This window comes from Ziziphus jujuba, chromosome 6 (genome assembly GCF_031755915.1).
Source record: "Ziziphus jujuba cultivar Dongzao chromosome 6, ASM3175591v1".
Lineage (NCBI taxonomy): Eukaryota > Viridiplantae > Streptophyta > Magnoliopsida > Rosales > Rhamnaceae > Ziziphus > Ziziphus jujuba.
In genome coordinates this window covers 6593346-6611854 of record NC_083384.1, presented here as the reverse complement: position 1 = coordinate 6611854, position 18509 = coordinate 6593346, and the positions used below count along the sequence as shown (strand labels likewise).

Sequence of the window (18509 nt, the reverse complement as noted above, 5' to 3'; positions counted from 1 at the left end):
AAAGAAATAATAAACAGATAAATAATAAAAATAAAAAAATAAGCAGTTTCTTCAGAAAAATTAACACTCAACGAAGAAAAGCATAAATATAAATTATACATTTAGATTAAATGCAACTATCTATAGTGCAAATATGAATATATATTTAAGAGTAAATGCAACTATTTTAAAGTCTCAAACATGAAATTTGGTACTGGAAAATTAACTTCCTATAATTATATTTAGCAATCCAAGAGAACCTCAAACAACAGTGAAGCTAAATCGACTCTGTACATCCTTGAGAACATTATTACCAGAGCACGATCTGTGCACCAACCATGCCATGCCAGTGCGAGTAAGAAATGCGTCTTATTTGATAGCAACCATTATGCTTTTGTTGAAAGTTATAAACACAAACATTTCTCATCGTTAATTATACTTCGAAAATTCTCGAACAGCTTAGATACCAACTCGAGGACCAAAGCATAAAATGCACTCCACAATCAAAAGAGGGAAATATATTTTCCCCCTCTTCTTTCGTCTATAATACACAAGCATTATACGCGTTTCTAATCTTTGTTCATAGGACACCTTAATCAGAGTAAAGCCTCAATAGTCCAAACAAAAAGAACCATACTATATAGAAAAATGTCAAAGCCAAATACCAACAGCCTAGCAACATTATTCAATTTCTGATAATACTAGGACCCAGCATGGCTTCAATGCTGCTATGAACAAGCTTCATTATAATGTCCAACAACAACAAATAGTTCATTTCTATCTGATATCACTGACACCTACACAAAAATCATCATCTCATTGGAAAACTTGGATTTCAAAAATAGCCAGACAGCCCAAACATGAATGCTCGTGCCTTTTCTATTTCCATCCCCTGTATAAGCCGATTTTCAGAATTCGGTTTCACCTTCTTTCTTCATCCTAAATTTATTCAAACTTGATTCACAAGACTAAACTTAAATATGCCTTAACCCAACAGCAAGCGACTGGTATAAAAAACAGATGCATATCCACTTTTCACAAGAAGATATAATCAAGGCCAGCAAGTGCAACATTCCTATTTTTATCATACTAATTTAGATGGACCACGTACGTTACTAAATTGACAATTATTCAGAACAAAATAGCAAATATTAAAGCACCCATAAGAACAAGCAAAAAAATGAAACTATGATCCTCTGTTCTGTGTTTCGGCTGTCACAATCTAGGAGCTAATAGCCAAGGTCAATCTATTAACAAAGCTACATTAAGAACAAATGAAGAACTTTTAATCTTGTAAGCCTTTCTAGTTACCAAAGCAGCCACAGTAAAATAATTTGCTTAAAAACCATTCTAACTGCAAAGTTTGGAAGTACATATCAGTTATGAGATATGAATACAATATGAATGCACAAACTGTGCCAATTTTATCCAAGAAAGGATACCTTTATCATGGTACACACTGTATGTGCATGTATCATATTTCATAACATTATATAAGTTGTGTGTGTGTGTGTGGAAAGCAGCATATATATATATATATATATATATGCGCATACCCCTTTTTTTTTTTTTTTCTTTTTCATTTGGTGATTTCCTATTATTTATGGCATAATAGTGCATTTCAGTAAATAACAAAAATATGTTATCAATGGATCCTACATCTCCATAGGTTCAGTCCTCCGAGAGAGGTTGACAGCCAAGGTGTATAAGACACTCAAGAGTAAGCAACGAGTATTGGATGTGCTTGAAAATTTATAAGTGCATAAAGTTACAGTACGGTAAAGGGAGACCCTGCTTCACTAGATATGTATAGCTTTCAGGAACCTTATTCAAAACAAGAAACTGAATTTTTTTCATCATATAACTCCTTTTGACAGGTAGGCTACATAACTACATTCCTTGATTGCTGTTGGTTGTCTCAACCTAATATAGTAGAAGAGTACGATAAGGATAGGCAGCAATTTAGTTTTGGGAAGCAAAGGAAGTAGGATCTAGATTTGGCCAGATCTTTGGTTGATGAAAATAAAAATCCTCCAGAAAATGCAGAAGAGGTTTCAAACCAAAGTTCACATTTTAGTTTCTTGTTTGTGCTGCCATGAGTCAATTGAGCACATCAAGAATTTATTGGAAAGAAAGTAAAAGCTCGACATAGAATTAATTTTCTTAGGTTACAACATGCTTCATCTCCTTACGAATTCATTAAGATATGATTAATTTGAAGATCTTCATGAATTATTAAGTTACCATTTTTGAGTTGGTTCCTTAATAGCAAAAATCTATGCCAAACATGTAAGGAAAATACCTAAATCTTACTTCTATAGTCGTATTGTTTTCTATCTTCACACTGAGCAGGTGTAGAACGATGATTATTAAAGAGGAGACACCATGCAGCCCAAGAGGATCTATAAGAATTATACCCTTCATCTCCTGAATTATACCCTTCATCTCCTTAATTTTACATGGTTTTATCTTTTAAAGAGCAGCAAGTTTATTAAAAAAGCCCTAGCTACTCTTACCACATATCCGTACCAAACTTCTTCAAAAGTGTCAGCATAATCTACTTGAAAATCAGTTGCTCATCCCTTAAAACATTCAACATGCAAGGAAATGGGTCCACCCCAAAGACAATTAAGGATAGCTTCATTTCACCAAGAAAAAAAGAAAAAAAAAGAAAAAAAAGATTAGCTTCGAATTAAAAGAAGCACAAAGATTATCAACATATTTCTTTTCTTTTCTTTTTTTTTTTTTTTTTTTTTTTCCAATTATTATGACTAGCATTAGTATCAAGTGAAAACACAATTGGCATCTTACTGGTCGGTTTAAATACTTCTACCTTATTTTGAATACAGAAAAGGACAGGACAAAGATAAAGTGTAGAAGAGGACGTAAGAAATCACCTTTTGCTACACCCATGCGTCTTGCAAATACGCGGCTTTTCTAAATATAGAACAACACAATACCACATGTATTGTTGACAGATTGAACTTCCAGAATTCAACAGAAGCAGATCAACCAAAATCAAGCATGTCCTTACATTCAGTTTAGATTTCTGAACTGTACATGTTTTTGTATTCTACTATCCTCATCAGAAAAATATACAAATTTATAAGAAAGTGATCTAAATCATGGACACTTGCATGAATGGGCATATGGTATTAAATATGACACATCCACAGGTCAGAACACATACCAGTTGAGACTTTGAAACGCAAGGTGCAAAAATAAGATACAAGTACAAGTGGAACTTGACATTAATATATTTTGTCACCATCCAACACCACTAAAAGCAAATAGAATCCTATACTTCACTAGGTAAACTCTTAAAATATAGGATTTGAGAACATGACATGGCATAATAGCTCATTAACAAAGAATAACAATAACACCTAAAACAACATGCATGCCAGACAGTTCTATTGGTGTTCATGCAAAGTAAGAACTCAAATTTCAATGTATATAGATCCAGTTACAATCATATGATACTAAGAAAAAATTCAATTAAAAAAATGAGCTCCCATTTTCAGTGGCAACCAGTTTGATTCTGCAAATGAACTGGACACGCTTACCTCTAAAAGAATCTATAGAATCATGCTACAAAACAATACTCTGTTAATAAAGTTCACATAAGTGAGCTGTAGTATATATTAGTATCTCAGAAGTATTACTCTGTTAATAAATCCACATGAGTGAGCAGGAGTATACTTTAGCATCCCAGAAGTTTTACATGCAGAAGACATCTAATCCAAGGAATGGAAAAAAATCTCTGCCTACAACTACAGATTGAGATAGAATCACTAAAGCTATAACACTTACAATTAGGTTCATCTTAACCACAAAAGTTTTACATGAACATAATACAGAATACAATGATTTCATGCTTACATATCATTCATCGCAATAGATGAGATAGTGAACGAACTACGATTTTTAGGCATACTTCAATTAATAGTTCAAACTAATTCTTGCTTGAAATCTAAAACACTGATATCAGCGCCTGCCTCATTTTTTATTTTATTTTATTTTTAAAGTTAGACATGCAGAGAATTTACTTGACATAGTATGAAGTTATAAACCGCATAATCCAAGGAAGTAGAACCAAATCAATAAATTTTCATCAACGTAATTAATGAAATATTATAACATCAGTTAGCCTACAGAAAAAAATAAAAAATAAAAAATAAAAAATAAAAAAGCAACAAAATTAAAAATGAAACTACCATTGACAAAATGGCAAAATCCATTCACTAAAAGTGCCAATGACACAAACTAGAACAGTTTCTAAGCAAGGAAAGACTTTTAAGCCTCAACATACAACTTGGCTTTCCTAAAACTTCGAAGTATTTTGGAAAGTACCTATTCTCCAGAGCAACGGTGGATGGAATATACATCATCAACAATGAATCACCATCTAATGCTGTCAAGAAGTTAAACTAAAGCCAAGAACAAACCTACTCAGTTTCAGCACTGTACCATCTCTGCTATCTAAACCAATTGTGCAACTCGCTTCAATTCCAAAATAATCGGTGGAAAAAGGCCAAACTGCTTGAGCAAATTCTGATGACCCAAATCCACCAACCAAGGAATGAACATGCCCTCACAAAGTTAACTCAATTCATGGGTATATTCATACGCCCTTTATTCATACTTGAATTGGGTTCTCCTCTTCCCTGCTAAGAGGTGAAACAGGGAGACCCCCATCTTCCCCATCACTGCAGCAAGTATTGCTTACCAGTTTTCTCACTTCTTGGTCGCAACTACGCCTTTCCAAGCCACTCTTCTCCAAACCATCGGTCTCCTCCGAAACCTTTGCGGCCTCCTTTTGCTCTTTCTTGTGCACTATATCACAGAAGAAATCCGTCAAGATAGTCTCATAACCCGGCATTTTGGCGTACCCAGGAAAATAGTTAATGTCAATTATAAGATACCGGTTCCCAAACCTCGCATCCCGAATGACATCGAAGTTAAACAGGTTCAGATTCATCGCTCGCCGCAGACCCTTTGCGATGTCGGTAATGAAGCTCTGCGGAGGCATCTCTGTATCTGCCAAATGCATCATCTTGTAGTACTTATCGTCAATCCTCTCATTGGTGGCCAGATTTGAGACCTGCGAGAACGACATCAAACCGTCCAAGCTCCCCAATTTCTCTTCCTCCGAGACGTCTGGCAGAGATTTCCTCTTGACGCATTTGACATACTCTCCAACCACATAGACCTTGAAAATTACTCCTCCATGGTTCACAAACTCCTGCAAGACAATCGGAGGCTTGAGCTTGTTGAGGCCGTCGTGGTTGAATACGAGCGCCATTTTGTGAGATTTTGCGCTGCCGTCGGCGACGAGAGGCTTGGCAATCACCGGAAATTTGAGACCCTCCCAAGCCTGTCGATCAAACAGAGTCTCCTTGTCGTATATCACAATCTGCTTCGGAATCCCAAACGTCTCGTCCTGGTGCTCCATTTTCAGCTCCGACACAACCTGAAGCATGGAAATCCGGTTGTGGAGCCGCTCGATCGCCTCCGGCGAATCGATGATCACGGCATTAGGGTTCCTATCCCTAAACTCCTGCAACTGCCGTCTCCAATCCTTACCGTACAGCTTGTGAATTACGCAATCGAACGGTCCCTGATCCACCAGGGGTCTCTCCATGTCGATCCGTACGAGATCGACTCCACGTGACCTCGCCGTACTCACCAACGATTCCTGAATGAAGCTCTGCTGCTTCTTCGGCGCCAGCGCGTAGCCCACGCCGAACCTCGTCTCCGCCATTGTTTGTTCCACACTTTCCGAACCACCCCTTCTTCTTCTTCTTCTTCTTCTTCTTCTTCTACTTCTTCTTCGACCACCACAATGAATCCTACAAAAATGCTAACCAAAACGCTCATAAGCAACCATCAAATCGTTCAAAGAATTTTTTTTAGTCTCCCGCATACTCAGAATCCAAAAATCCGATACCCTAATTGGGTTTGAGCCTCCATTTTTTTTTTTTTTTTTTTTCCCTTGTCGTTTCGAGCTTCGAAAAAATCGGGAAAAAAAATGTATTTTATTTTATTTTTTTAATTTTGTTGCAGAGAGAGAGAGAGAGAGAGAATAAGGTGGTGATGGAGAGAGAAAGAAATGCTGGGTTGATGGATATATATAGCTTCCTCGACTAGGGTTAGATAAAGTTACGGTGATGATAAAGTAACCAGGGTTAGTATCAAACATAGGGATCTCATTGTACACGTGGCATATTCTTTTGGCCAATATGCGGATTCTCGCCGCTTAAATAAGCGCGTTGTGGCAGGAGGAAAACGAAAGAACAAAAAAAAGGTAACTAGGGGCTGTGACCGAAACGGACGGTTATAAATTTGAGCTAAATTGACGGGGTGGTGATAGTCAACGAATTTTATTAATTATTATTTGCTTTATTTTATTTTATTTATTTTTATTCGATTATTATAAAAATAGTAGGCCGCGTTTTAGCTGGGCAATCTTTTTGACTCTGGTCTTGCACTTGATTACTACTCTACGTGGCTTTCTTTTTCTTTTTTTCTTTTTTCCTTTTTTTTTTGGGTGCTGTGGAATTCGAGGTAATTGGGTCTTTATTTTGGGCACTTGGGACCTCAAAAGATTGGAATTTTTTTTTTTATCTTTTTGGCAAAAGTCAAAATTGGAACTAAAATTTGGCTTATTTGCTATGTTTTTCAATTTGGTATTATATTTATGCAAATTTTTTTTTTTTTGGGTATATATTTGTGCAATTTGGCCTGCACTTTAAATGGTACTTTGATCATGTGACTTTCTCACCCATCACTTGAATGCCACGTGGAAATTTATGTAGACGGTTGATTGTTGAAATCCACGTGAACTATACACTTGCTGAGTTGAACAGCGCACGTGCAAATGGAGTATATATATATATATATATATATTTGCTATTGGTTTTAGAAGTTGATGTAAGAATTGGTCATTGATCTGATTAGAAAGTCTAGTCGTGTGCATAAGGACATTAGGCAAATGAGGGGCAGGCCTACATGTCATGTAGGTGTCACAAATGTCTCCTTTACAACCCCACCCCCACCCCCCAGAAAAAAGAAAAAAAGAAGAAGAACGAGTGTTGCAAATTTCTCTAATATGCCTCGTGTATTTGATTTGAACGGTGGTTGACCTTGGAATAGTATATTGACTCACTTTGTACCTCAAAATAATATTTAGTAATTTATTAGATATTTTGAGGTTAATATATCTATTTTCCAAGTTATTTTCTTATAGATTTCTTAATAATAATAATTTTCTTATAATTCCTTTAATAAAAAAAAAAAAACAAAAAAAACTACCAACATATTGAGTAGAACGGAAAATAACTTGGGAAACGGTCGCTGATGGCTTTATTTTTTATAATTTAAAAGATTTAAATTTGAAAGCGTTATTGGTGGTAAAAAAAAAATATATATATATATATATATATATATGATAATTTCATCAACGATATCATTTTATTTTGACGAATTGGAAAATCAATAATGTATCACATAGTCCAAGTCAAAGATGTTAAACGTGTCAAAACAAAAAATGATCTCATCAATTTCCTTAAGCACGATCACAATCACGTTTAAAAACCACCCTTTTTTTTTTTTTTTTTCCCTGTTGTTTGAAGTTTTAAACCAAAGCTCATGCCCATTTCAATCGCTCTGACTCATCACTCTTAAAACTTAAAACCCGTCAATAGCTTGGCTTGATGTACCAAATTGGTCATATATTTCCTTCTACTTTTCCATACTTATATATTCAACACTTTCATTATAAAAATCTGATCTACACTTTGTTATTTTAGAGACACATATTCATGATTTCGATGACTTTGTTATTTTAGAGACATATATTCATGATTTCGATGACTTGTTCAAAACTCAGACCATTTGTTTCCCATATAATAACTTAAAAAAAAAAAAAAAAAAGGCCAAAATGAAAGTTTAAATCAGTACCCAGTTACCCATTTCTTCAAGACAAGGTCAAACTATAAAAGAAAAGGAAGAAACCAAAAAGAGCCTACCTTTTGAGTCGTAGACTTGTAGTTTTCATTCTTGCTAATAGAAAATATATACTTTTGGAATCTATACTTACATTTCAACACATTTTTCCAACACGACTTGACTACAATTAATGCATATAGCTATCTAGCTATCTATCTATCTATCAAAATATATATATATATATATATATTTGGAGTTGTCAATGTGGGTCCTATAGGACATGAAACCACAAGAATTTTTTACAAAATGGAAAGAACAAATCCATGAGAAAAAAATGCATAGTTTGATTAAAAATCTACCATAATGGGAAAAGAAAAATAGCAACTTTCTATTTGTTTGGATATTTGATAATTTATTTGTCGAAATTGAAAAATCAAAACATAAAAGAGGGTAAATTGTAATTTCAGTAAAACAAATAAATATAAATAAGAAGTATGTTTACAAAATTATTTTAGAAACGTTGGGGTCCCAACCTAAAGAGTGTTTCTCATTGATAATGATGAGTAAACCAATTAATTTCAACCGTTTAAAATGAGTGGTAGATCTCAATTACTCGATCCAAATAAATAGATATAGCCGATCCTAATAAACATGGTTATTTTTATGGTTGATTATAGCTAGGAAAGTACCGAGTGAAAAAATAAAATAAAAAAACTAACAATAAGACCATAAGTGGGACTTTGTCGTTTTGAGTAGAAAACAATCAAAGTGGATAAGATATCTAATATTCTAAGGATGTGGAGACAGAAGCTTTACATTTATTATATCTTTGTTACATGAAAGGCTTCTTTTCGGGGTACTAAATGGATAAGTAGGTATCAACCCAAAAGGAAGGAAAAAAAAAAAATATAGATAAGTTGGTCTTTATATTATTATTTTATATTATATTTCACTACTCAAGAATAAAAGACTAGAAAAAGTCGGTCTTTTTATTTTTTTAACATTTTTGTTAAAAGATGTAATCCATTATAGCAGAATCCTTACCAATATATATGTTGGGAATAAGAAACAGACTGCTCAGGTTTGTGGTATTCATATGCTTTGTCTTAAAGCTAGCTATTTAATAAGGGTGAAAATAATTAATTGGTATATTATATATATATATATATATATGTATATTCTATCTTGATAACCCAGCACATTAAAATAAATTTCAAATCGACCACCTTATTTATTTTATTTTATTTTATTTTCGGGATGTTGGGAGAAGATGATGATGATATAGGGATATGAGCTTTGATACTGTCGTTCAACCCAAGATTAGGAGTTTTGGAATGGATTATAGTTTGGGCCTGACAATAGGTAGACAAAACATATCAAGGCCCAAGTTTTAGATTAAACCTTTTTTGTTTTAAGTTTTATTTTTTATTATTATTTTTTTCTTTGGAAGATTAAACCCTTAGGGCCCGAATTTGGCCTAACAAACTTGAGCTTGATGAATAATAATAAAGAGAAAATAACTCTTTATAGACAATATGAACTTCAAATTTGACCAGTAGATATAAATATATATATATATATAATTTAATATTTTATGATTGCTATATATTCATATTTCATAACAAATCATTATTAGATAAGTTTCCAAGTATTTTAAGACCAATGAAAATAAATCTAAAAAGACTAAAAACATGTAGCTAACGACAGGGCAGTTATCTCCTTCATATAAATTATATAAATTAAGAAGAAAAGCTTTGTTCTATATCTGTTTTTAAAATATATATATACATATATATATATATATATATATATATTTCCTAACAGGCTATATGTCAAGTTACTCAAGTTTATGGATAAACTAGGATCTCTAAATAAATTGTTTATGAATAATCAACTTTTTTATTAAAAAAAAAAAACTGATAATATATATATATATATATATATATATATTTTGAAAAAAAGGGAAAGATTTCCGCCTACGTAATATGTTTTTCATTTACTATTATAATTATATTTTTTATTTTATTTTATTAAAAGTGGATTTCTCCTTTTGCAACTCCAAAGAAGCTAGCGTACCGTTTTGTGATTCAATATATTATTCCTTAAAATTTTAAAAAGTTCTTCTTTACAAAGAGCATAACTTTGTTTTTTTTGCTATATCTAAATTATCAACGGTAGATTTATGGAGTACCATAATTATGTGCTAGAAAGACTACAAAAATGTCATATTTTGACATAAAATGTGACTTTTCTTGAACTTCTTAATCTCTATATATAGGTAAAAACCTAAATACAACTTATTCAAACTAAACGCATATTAAATTTTCACCACCAAAGCAAATTAACAGAAATACAAAAGAAGTTAAACAAGATGAAGAACCAAATTTCTTCAGCTATTGTTTTCCTCCTCTTCCTTGTTTTCACAAACTATTGGCTAAGCATTGAAGCCCAAACCTGCAAACCCAGTGGTAAAATCAAAGGCAAAAATCCACCACCAAATCAATGTAATCAAGAGAACTACTCTGATTGCTGCCAAGATGGCAAAACCTACCCAACCTACAAGTGCTCACCAAAAGTTATTGGCCACACAAAGGCAACCTTGACATTGAACAGTTTTGAGAAAGGTGGAGATGGCGGGGCCCCATCTGAATGTGACAAAAAGTACCACTCGGACAACACCCCAGTGGTTGCGCTCTCCACAGGTTGGTTCAACAACATGAAGAGGTGCCTTCAGAACATTACCATTTCTGGCAATGGCCGGAGCGTCAACGCCATGGTCGTCGACGAGTGTGACTCCACCATGGGGTGTGATGCTGATCATGATTACCAGCCACCTTGTCTTAACAACATTGTTGATGCTTCTAAAGCTGTTTGGAAGGCCTTGCAAGTCCCTGAAAATGATTGGGGTGAATTAGATATCTATTGGAGAGATGCTTGATTGATATAATTAGTACTTCTCAATGTTAATTTTGTTTTAATTTGTCCATGTGTGTGTGAATTTCATATGGTTATTGGGTTAATTTTGTTACATTCATGCATGTCTATACTATATAGTGTTGTATGTAATTATAATTGGTATTGTTAATTAATTAACATATGTTCTTGATATTCTCAATTTCTGTTCTCTTTTTATGATTTTTGGGTTGAGATTTAAAATGTATAGAAAGAGATAGAGCTTCCACATCCTTGAATGTTGTTGTTAGTAGTAAATAAAGATGCAATACAATTTTAATAACTTTTTCAAATTAAAATGAATTGAATAAAACTGAAAAAAATAAATCAGTTGATTCAATAGGTTTTTCGCATACTGGAGATCATATATCATAAAAAGTAACTATTCAAAGATGTGTAGAGAGGTTGCTGATATTATATGTTTTTGTACACATGTGAACAATAAGAGAAAGAAAAAAAAAAAGATTTTTTAAAATTATTTTTTATAGTTTACATTAATTAATTCCCCACAAGAAGTTAAAATTGTCATTTTGAATAATATATGAACTGTATAATTTGGCTAGCAAAAGAGGATAAAGTGAAATAAAAATGAAAACTGAAAGGATACTATATCATTTAATTTTTCAAAATAAAGATGCATATTTGTGAAAAGAAATGCAAAACCAAGGAACTAAAGTGAAATTTATCCTAAAATAATGTCACAAAAGTTGATACCTAAAATTTTGATAACCAAATTTAGGAGACAACATTGTTGTTTCTAGATTTCAAAAAAAAAAAAAAAAAAAAAAAAGAAGAAGAAGAAGAAGAAGAAGAAGAAGTTAAAATATTGGATTTTTCAAGCCAATCCAATCAAATTATTCCGCACCGTGGGTAAGAAATAATAATTAAAGGCATGCGTTTGGAGAAAATTTCAAGTGCTTATGAAGCATTGCTGCCTCTTCTCACAGACAAATATGATATCCATATGCTTTTGGAAGCATTGTTCCCTTCTCTCACAAATAGATGGGACTTACGTGGGATCTTCATGTGTAGTGCCTACTTATTTGTGAGAGAAGGAAGCAGTGACCTCGGGAGCACTGGATTTTTTTTTTTTTTTTTTTTTTTGGAATCAAATAAATTTTTCAAATGTTTTTGTGATCCTAAAAACTTTTAACCAAATAAATTTTCAATTATATTTTTAGAGTTATAAATTTTGGTGGATAGAGTAGTATTCTCATAAATTTCCTTTGAAAAATAAACTCAAGGAGATCTACTACACGTTAGGCTTAACAAGTATCATAATTAACCAAATAAATAAATAGAAAATAGATGTTCTTACATATAATATATTCTCTTCCTATATGAATCAGGCAAACAAAAAGGAAGTTCTATAATGTAGCTAGTGACAGAGCAGTTATCTCCTAATTCACATATATATTAAATAAACATTAACCAGAACGATGCTTAATTTGTTTTATATGTACATATACATATTTCAAAATATAACAGTGATCTCCATCTCCTAATTAATTAGGCATAAAAGGATGATCTATTCGTCCACAAATTAAAGTAGTTCAATTTGTCAGGATTAGATTTTGAGATTAGACATATGCATCTTTTAATCTCAAAGTATGTTTTTTGTTATTACCTAGCAGTATTTGTACGCAAAAGAAAGTATCATACTTAAAGAAAGACTACAGAAATGTCATATTTGACACAAAATGAGAATTCGATCAGTAACATCTCTCTATATATACTCAAAACTTCTAAATCATTCTTCAAATCAGTCTCATAACTTGTACCATTACTAAAAGCAAGAGCAATATACTACCCGAAAGAAAAAATGAAGAACCACATTTCTTCAGCTGTTATTTTCCTTCTCTTCCTTGTTTTCACAAACCATTGTCTAAGCATTGAAGCCCAAACCTGCAAACCCAGTGGTAAAATCAAAGGCAAGAATCCACCACCAAATCAATGTAACCAAGAGAACTACTCTGATTGCTGCCAAGATGGCAAAACCTACCCAACTTACAAATGTTCACCAAAAGTTACAGGGCACACAAAAGCGACCTTGACATTGAACAGTTTTGAGAAAGACGGAGATGGTGGGGCCCCATCTGAATGTGACAACAAGTACCACTCAGACAACACCCCAGTGGTTGCACTCTCCACGGGTTGGTTCAACAACATGAAGAGGTGCCTTCGGAACATTACCATTTACGGCAATGGCCGGAGCGTCAACGCCATGGTCGTCGACGAGTGTGACTCCACCATGGGGTGTGATGCTGATCATGATTACCAGCCACCTTGTCCTAACAACATTGTTGATGCTTCTAAAGCTGTTTGGAAGGCTTTGCAAGTCCCTGAAGATAATTGGGGTGAATTGGATATCTACTGGAGAGATGCTTGATTGATTTAATTAGTACTACTTCATGTTAATTTTCTTTTAATTTGTGTGTGAGTGAATTTCATAGTTATTGGGTTAATTTTGTTACTTTTCATGTATGTACTGCATAGTGTTTTGTGTAATTATAATTGGTATTGTTAATTAATTGATATGTATGTTCTTGTTATTCGTAATTTTTGTTCTCATTTATGATTATTGGGTTGAGGTTTAAAGTGTGTGCGAAGAGATAGAGCTTTCCCATCCTTGAATGTTTTCGTTAGTAGTAACTAAAGATGCTAGTTCTAAGTTGAAATGAATTGAAGAAAACTGAAAGAAATTAACAAGTTAATCCAGCAAGAATGGCACTATGGAGATCATATATCTCCCAAAGATGTGTAGAGGGGCTGCACAAATTGTAGTGAATGATGGGCCCAGATCATGCACCTTTTTCTAAACACATATGAAAATAATAGTTAGGGTTAAAATTGTCATTTTGAATAAAGTATAAACTAAAATTTGACTAGCAAAAAAGGCCAAATAGAAATAAAAATGGAGAGTGAAAAGATACTACATGTTTGTGGAAGAAAAAAAAAAAAAGGCAAAACCAAGGGAAGTAAACTGAAATTTATCCAAAAATAAAGGCATGAATTTGGAGCAAATTTCAACTGAATCCCTTGGAGCATTGTTCCTTTCTCTCATAAACAGATGGGATCTACATGCTTTTGAGAGTAGTGTTTCTTTCTCTCACAAATAGATAGGAATCATGTGAGATCCACACATGTGGTGCCTACTTGTTCATGAGAGAAAGGAGCAGGGGAAATTTTTTTCCTAGGTCTGGCATATCAAATCAGACAAGCTTCAAGCTCGACTCCAAATGAGGTTTTCAGAGAAATATATGTTCTCCCAACAAAAAAAAAAAAACTTTGACCAAATAAATTTTCAATAATATTTTTTAGAGTTATCAAATTTGGTGATAGAGTTGTATATATTCTCATAAATTTTCTTTGAAAAAAATAAATATTTAAACATCACAATAAATTGCAATAAAAAAAAAAAGTGAAAAAAGAACACGGAGATCTACTACACGTTAGGTTTAATAGGTTATCATAATTAACCAAATAAATAAATAGAAATATATGTTCTCTACATATAATATTCTCTTCCTATATCAATAAGACAAACAAAAAGGAAGTTCTATATGTAGCTAGTGACGGAGTAGTTGTCTCCTAATTCACATATTTATTAAATAAATATTACCCCGAACGATGCATAATTTGTATTATATGTACATCTATATTTCAAAATGCAATCCGTCTCCTAATTAACTAATTGCACAAAAGGATGATCTATTCGTCAAATTGAAGGTCAATTTGTCAAGATTATATTTTGAGAATAGACATATTAATGTTTCAATCCTAAAGTGTGTAGCAGTATTTGTACGCAAAAGATGTATTATACTCGAAGAAAGACTTCAAAAATGTCATACTTACCACAAATTGAGATTTCAAGTAGTTCATCTCTCTATATATACCCAAAATCTCTAAATCATTCTTCAAATCAATCCCATAACTTGTAGTATTGTAAAAGCAAGAGAAATACAACCCAAAAGAAGATGAAGAACAACCACATTTCTTCAGTTGTTATTTTCCTCGTCTTCCTTGTTTTCACAAACTATTGGCTGAGCATTGAAGCTCAAACTTGCAAACCAAGTGGCAAAATCAGAGGCAAAAAGCCACCACCAGGCCAATGTAACAAAGAGAACTACTCTGATTGCTGCAAAGATGGCAAATCCTACCCCACTTACAAGTGCTCACCAAAGGTTACTGGCCACACAAAGGCAACCTTGACATTGAACAGTTTCGAGAAAAATGGTGATGGCGGAGCCCCATCTGAATGTGACAACAAGTACCACTCAGACAACACCCCAGTGGTTGCACTCTCCACAGGTTGGTTCAACAACATGAACAGGTGCCATCATAATATTACGATATATGGCAATGGCCGGAGAGTCAACGCCATGGTTGTCGACGAGTGTGATTCCACCATGGGGTGTGATGCTGATCATGATTACCAGCCACCTTGTCCTAACAATATTGTTGATGCCTCTAAAGCCGTTTGGAAGGCCTTGAAAGTCCCAGAAGGCAATTGGGGTGAATTGGATATCTATTGGAGTGATGCTTGATTGATTTAGTACTCTATGTTTCTTTTTTTTTTTTTTTTTTTTGTTGGTGTGTGTGTGTGTGTGTGTGTGTCAATATCAGGTTATTGGGTTTGCTATGTTTCACGTGTACTGTGTTTGTGTTATGCTTTCATGTGTGATATTATTTACTGTATAGTTTCTTATTATCCTTAAATTTTCATTTTGTTTTATGATTATGAATTGAGGTTTTTGAGTTTACAAAGAGCTTTCCCACATATACTTGATGATTACAGTTACAAGTACTAATTTAGAAGCTGTTCAATAGAACTTGAATTTGAAATTGAAATCTAGTTGAAGAAAAATGAAAGTGCTATATGTAAAGTACTAAAAATGTCAAAGACATGTGGAGATAATAATGGTTAACAAATGCAGTGAATGATGAGTTGAATAAAGTTTGTAACTTCCTAAACATGAAATAATTTGTAAGAAGACAACCTTGGAAAGATAAAATCAATTGAGGTAGAAAGTGAAATTTCAATTTTGGGCTCGATGGTTTTTAAAGCTTTTTTTGTCCAGTACTGAATTAGAAAACCATATTGCTTACAGCTTTTGTTTAAGGAAAATTGTAAAACATTTTTGGGTTTCAATTTGCTTTCACTTTCAAACAAAAATGCGATGGAAACGTGGTTACCAAACCCCACCTCATTAGATTCTTTTTCTTGGATCCAAATGAAAGAATATGTGGTGATCTATATGCTTTTGTTCAGAGTGAATGTTACTCCTTAAGACGAATGTACAAAACTACCCTTCAACTTGATTGCCCATGGGTCCCAATCAGAAAATGACTAAATGCTCAACAATTTGTAATGTCAACATTGTCATGCTACTACTAAAATGGCCACTTTCCAATCTCCCCAAAAATGTAATTATCCAGGGGTGTATAGGTCATTCCACTTTGAAGTTGAATGCTTGGCAAATCATTTTCCTTTTAAAGTTTAAAATTAATAATGGGCTTACATTCTAAGAATTTCTTTTTCTTTTTAATTTTTTTTTTCTTTAAAAAAGGAAACCAAACAAAAATAATACTAAATGAGAATCGCATTTTTCTCTAGATGCTTGTTATTACTTTCAATTCAACGTCATCACTAAGATTCAATCAACATCATCACTACTTGCGTCAAAGCAGCAAAAATTCAACGTCAAGGACTCAAGGCATCGTGATAATACTAAAACTTCAAAGAATTTTCTACATGTCCATGAAGGTTGCTTTTGTAATATATAAACCTCTCCAAGGACCTAAAGAGCATTTGCCTTTTTGGGGTTCTTATAAAAATTATTTCCATATAATTTGTCGGCTAAGGAATGCATTAATTTATAAAAAAGTTATACATAGGGTCTCAATCGAAATCACAAATGCATATTTTGATCTTAGATTACACAATAAGTATGTCCTTGTGCAATGAATTCCTCTTTTGTCCTGATTGTTAGCCTACACCAAGAATTAAATAATGCAGTTGAACTTTATTTAACGTATTGCAAAAAAACAAAAAACAAAAAGTAAAAAACTTTTTGACAATTTCAACATTTTTTTTTTTTGTTTTTTTGGAAAGCAACAATTTCAACATTGATGGGCATGGCATATTTATATATATGATTGGGTATGAAATGTGGTATTAATAGCTTAATTTAATAATATGATCCTTTTCTTTCGATCTAGCTACGATCAATTTGTTTGATTTCCCCCCACAATATTGGAGAGTTGAAGTACATTTATACCCCCTCCATGCCACTTTCATTTATATGAATGAAAAATACTTTTCATTAACACAATTGCGATGCAACATATCTTCACCGTCATAGATTTATATGCTTTCATTTGTTTAAAGCTCACAACTTCGGCTTATTCAACAAATACCAATATGCTATGTTGATTTTTGTTGTGGTCGAAATTGTGGTGAGTAAATAACTTTGTTTTCTTTTGAAAAAAAAAAAGAAAGTAATTTTGTTCTCAAAATGTTTGTCAATTAAAAAATAAAAAAAAGAGACATTTTTTTTAATATAAGCTGAAAACATTTTTTTTTAAAAAAAATAAACACATAATTGGTGTCCTTATTAACGTGGTTGATTTTAATTTTTCTAATAAATATAATTATGTGTAATTTGCTTATTTTAAATATTTTTTAATATTAATTAGTAGTAGTTACAATTTTGTTAGACATCAATTTAAATTAGTGTTCAATTAAATGTTTTTTTTTGTTTTATAATTAATTAAGATATCTAAAAAATTATAATTACCAATAACAAATATTTTTTTTAAGAAAACAACCAACAACAAATATTCGAGATAGACATATCGTATACAATTATATTAATAAAATAAAATAAAATGGAAAATCATGTTACTAAACAACACTTAAATCTACTTAAAACTATGTTAAAATACCATTTTCATGCCCTGTGACATTTTCTCTCTCTCTCTCTCTCTCTCTCTCTCTCTTTTTTTTTTTTTTTTTTTTGAGGTAAATCCTTCGACATTTTATTTTATTTTATTTTTTAAAACCTTTTGACATCTTCTCGTAAAGAGACATAATTGTCGCAAGTGGAAATGAATAATTAATTATAGGCATTAATATCGTACTGGTAACAAGGTGGCGTGTTGCAATCCTTTGCTTTTGGGCCACAATGATTGACTGATAAATTATCATCATCAATCATCAACATATTAGACACCAAAAAAGAAGAAAAAAAGAAAAAAGAAAAGAAAAGAAAAATGGTAAATTAGTAATTTAAAACCATCTCTTTTGGTAAGCCAACTATTCTCCAATTGCGACAAAGTACTGTAAACCACAAACTTCTCCAATGGCTACCAGAACATTGTACAAAGATCAGGGGTATTTAAGGCAAATCAAGCTTGGGCACTTATTTAAATGCCATGGAGTAGCGTGTAGTGGAGCACTACCATTAGATGGAGGAACACGCACATGCCGCTTTTGATGGACGGCATTGATTGTATGTCTTTTCTGCTTACCGCCGTTCAGTGTTCACACTTGCACGTGCTTATCGTGGCTTATGTGTCACACTTCCATTTTTTTTTAATATTAAAATAAAACAAAACAAAAGAAG

At 32.7% G+C, this 18509-nt stretch overlaps 3 protein-coding genes across 5 annotated transcripts; 2 read left to right on the top strand and 1 right to left on the bottom strand.

The window, feature by feature from the left end:
* Positions 1–4180: 4180 nt before the first annotated feature.
* LOC107426149 (inositol-tetrakisphosphate 1-kinase 1) lies at positions 4181–6088 on the bottom strand. 3 transcript variants are annotated; one of them, XM_016036256.4, is made up of 2 exons: positions 4905–6088; positions 4675–4815 (listed from the first exon to the last, which is right to left on the bottom strand). In XM_016036256.4, exons 1-2 carry the CDS (start codon positions 5741–5743, stop codon positions 4734–4736), a joined length of 921 nt encoding a protein of 306 aa, XP_015891742.1. In that variant the 5' UTR covers positions 5744–6088; the 3' UTR covers positions 4675–4733. The 3 variants fall into 3 exon arrangements, with proteins under 3 accessions (XP_015891741.3, XP_015891742.1, XP_024933322.1); XM_025077554.3 differs by having other exon boundaries at positions 4676–4815; positions 4917–6088; XM_016036255.4 differs by having other exon boundaries at positions 4181–6087.
* Positions 6089–10300: 4212 nt separating this feature from the next.
* Positions 10301–10867, top strand: LOC107426131 (kiwellin-1). Its single transcript, XM_016036229.3, has one exon. It carries the CDS (start codon positions 10301–10303, stop codon positions 10865–10867), a length of 567 nt encoding a protein of 188 aa, XP_015891715.3.
* A 1836-nt stretch (positions 10868–12703) lies between these two features.
* On the top strand, positions 12704–15586 carry LOC107431184 (uncharacterized). The gene is made up of 2 exons (XM_016042065.4): positions 12704–13264; positions 14943–15586. The coding sequence occupies exons 1-2, from the start codon at positions 12704–12706 to the stop codon at positions 15426–15428; spliced, it is 1047 nt and encodes a 348-aa protein (XP_015897551.2). The 3' UTR covers positions 15429–15586.
* Positions 15587–18509: the final 2923 nt, after the last annotated feature.

What these genes read in the sequence shown, in the direction of transcription:
- LOC107431184 (XM_016042065.4), top strand. Translation starts at nt 12,704, where the DNA reads ATGAAGAACCACATTTCTTCAGCTGTTATTTTCCTTCTCTTCCTTGTT. An exon ending in TGGATATCTACTGGAGAGAT is followed by an intron (nt 13,265 to 14,942) that starts GCTTGATTGATT and finishes ATTGAAGCTCAA; the next exon opens with ACTTGCAAACCAAGTGGCAA.
- LOC107426149 (XM_016036255.4), bottom strand. Translation starts at nt 5,743, where the DNA reads ATGGCGGAGACGAGGTTCGGCGTGGGCTACGCGCTGGCGCCGAAGAAG.
- LOC107426131 (XM_016036229.3), top strand. Translation starts at nt 10,301, where the DNA reads ATGAAGAACCAAATTTCTTCAGCTATTGTTTTCCTCCTCTTCCTTGTT.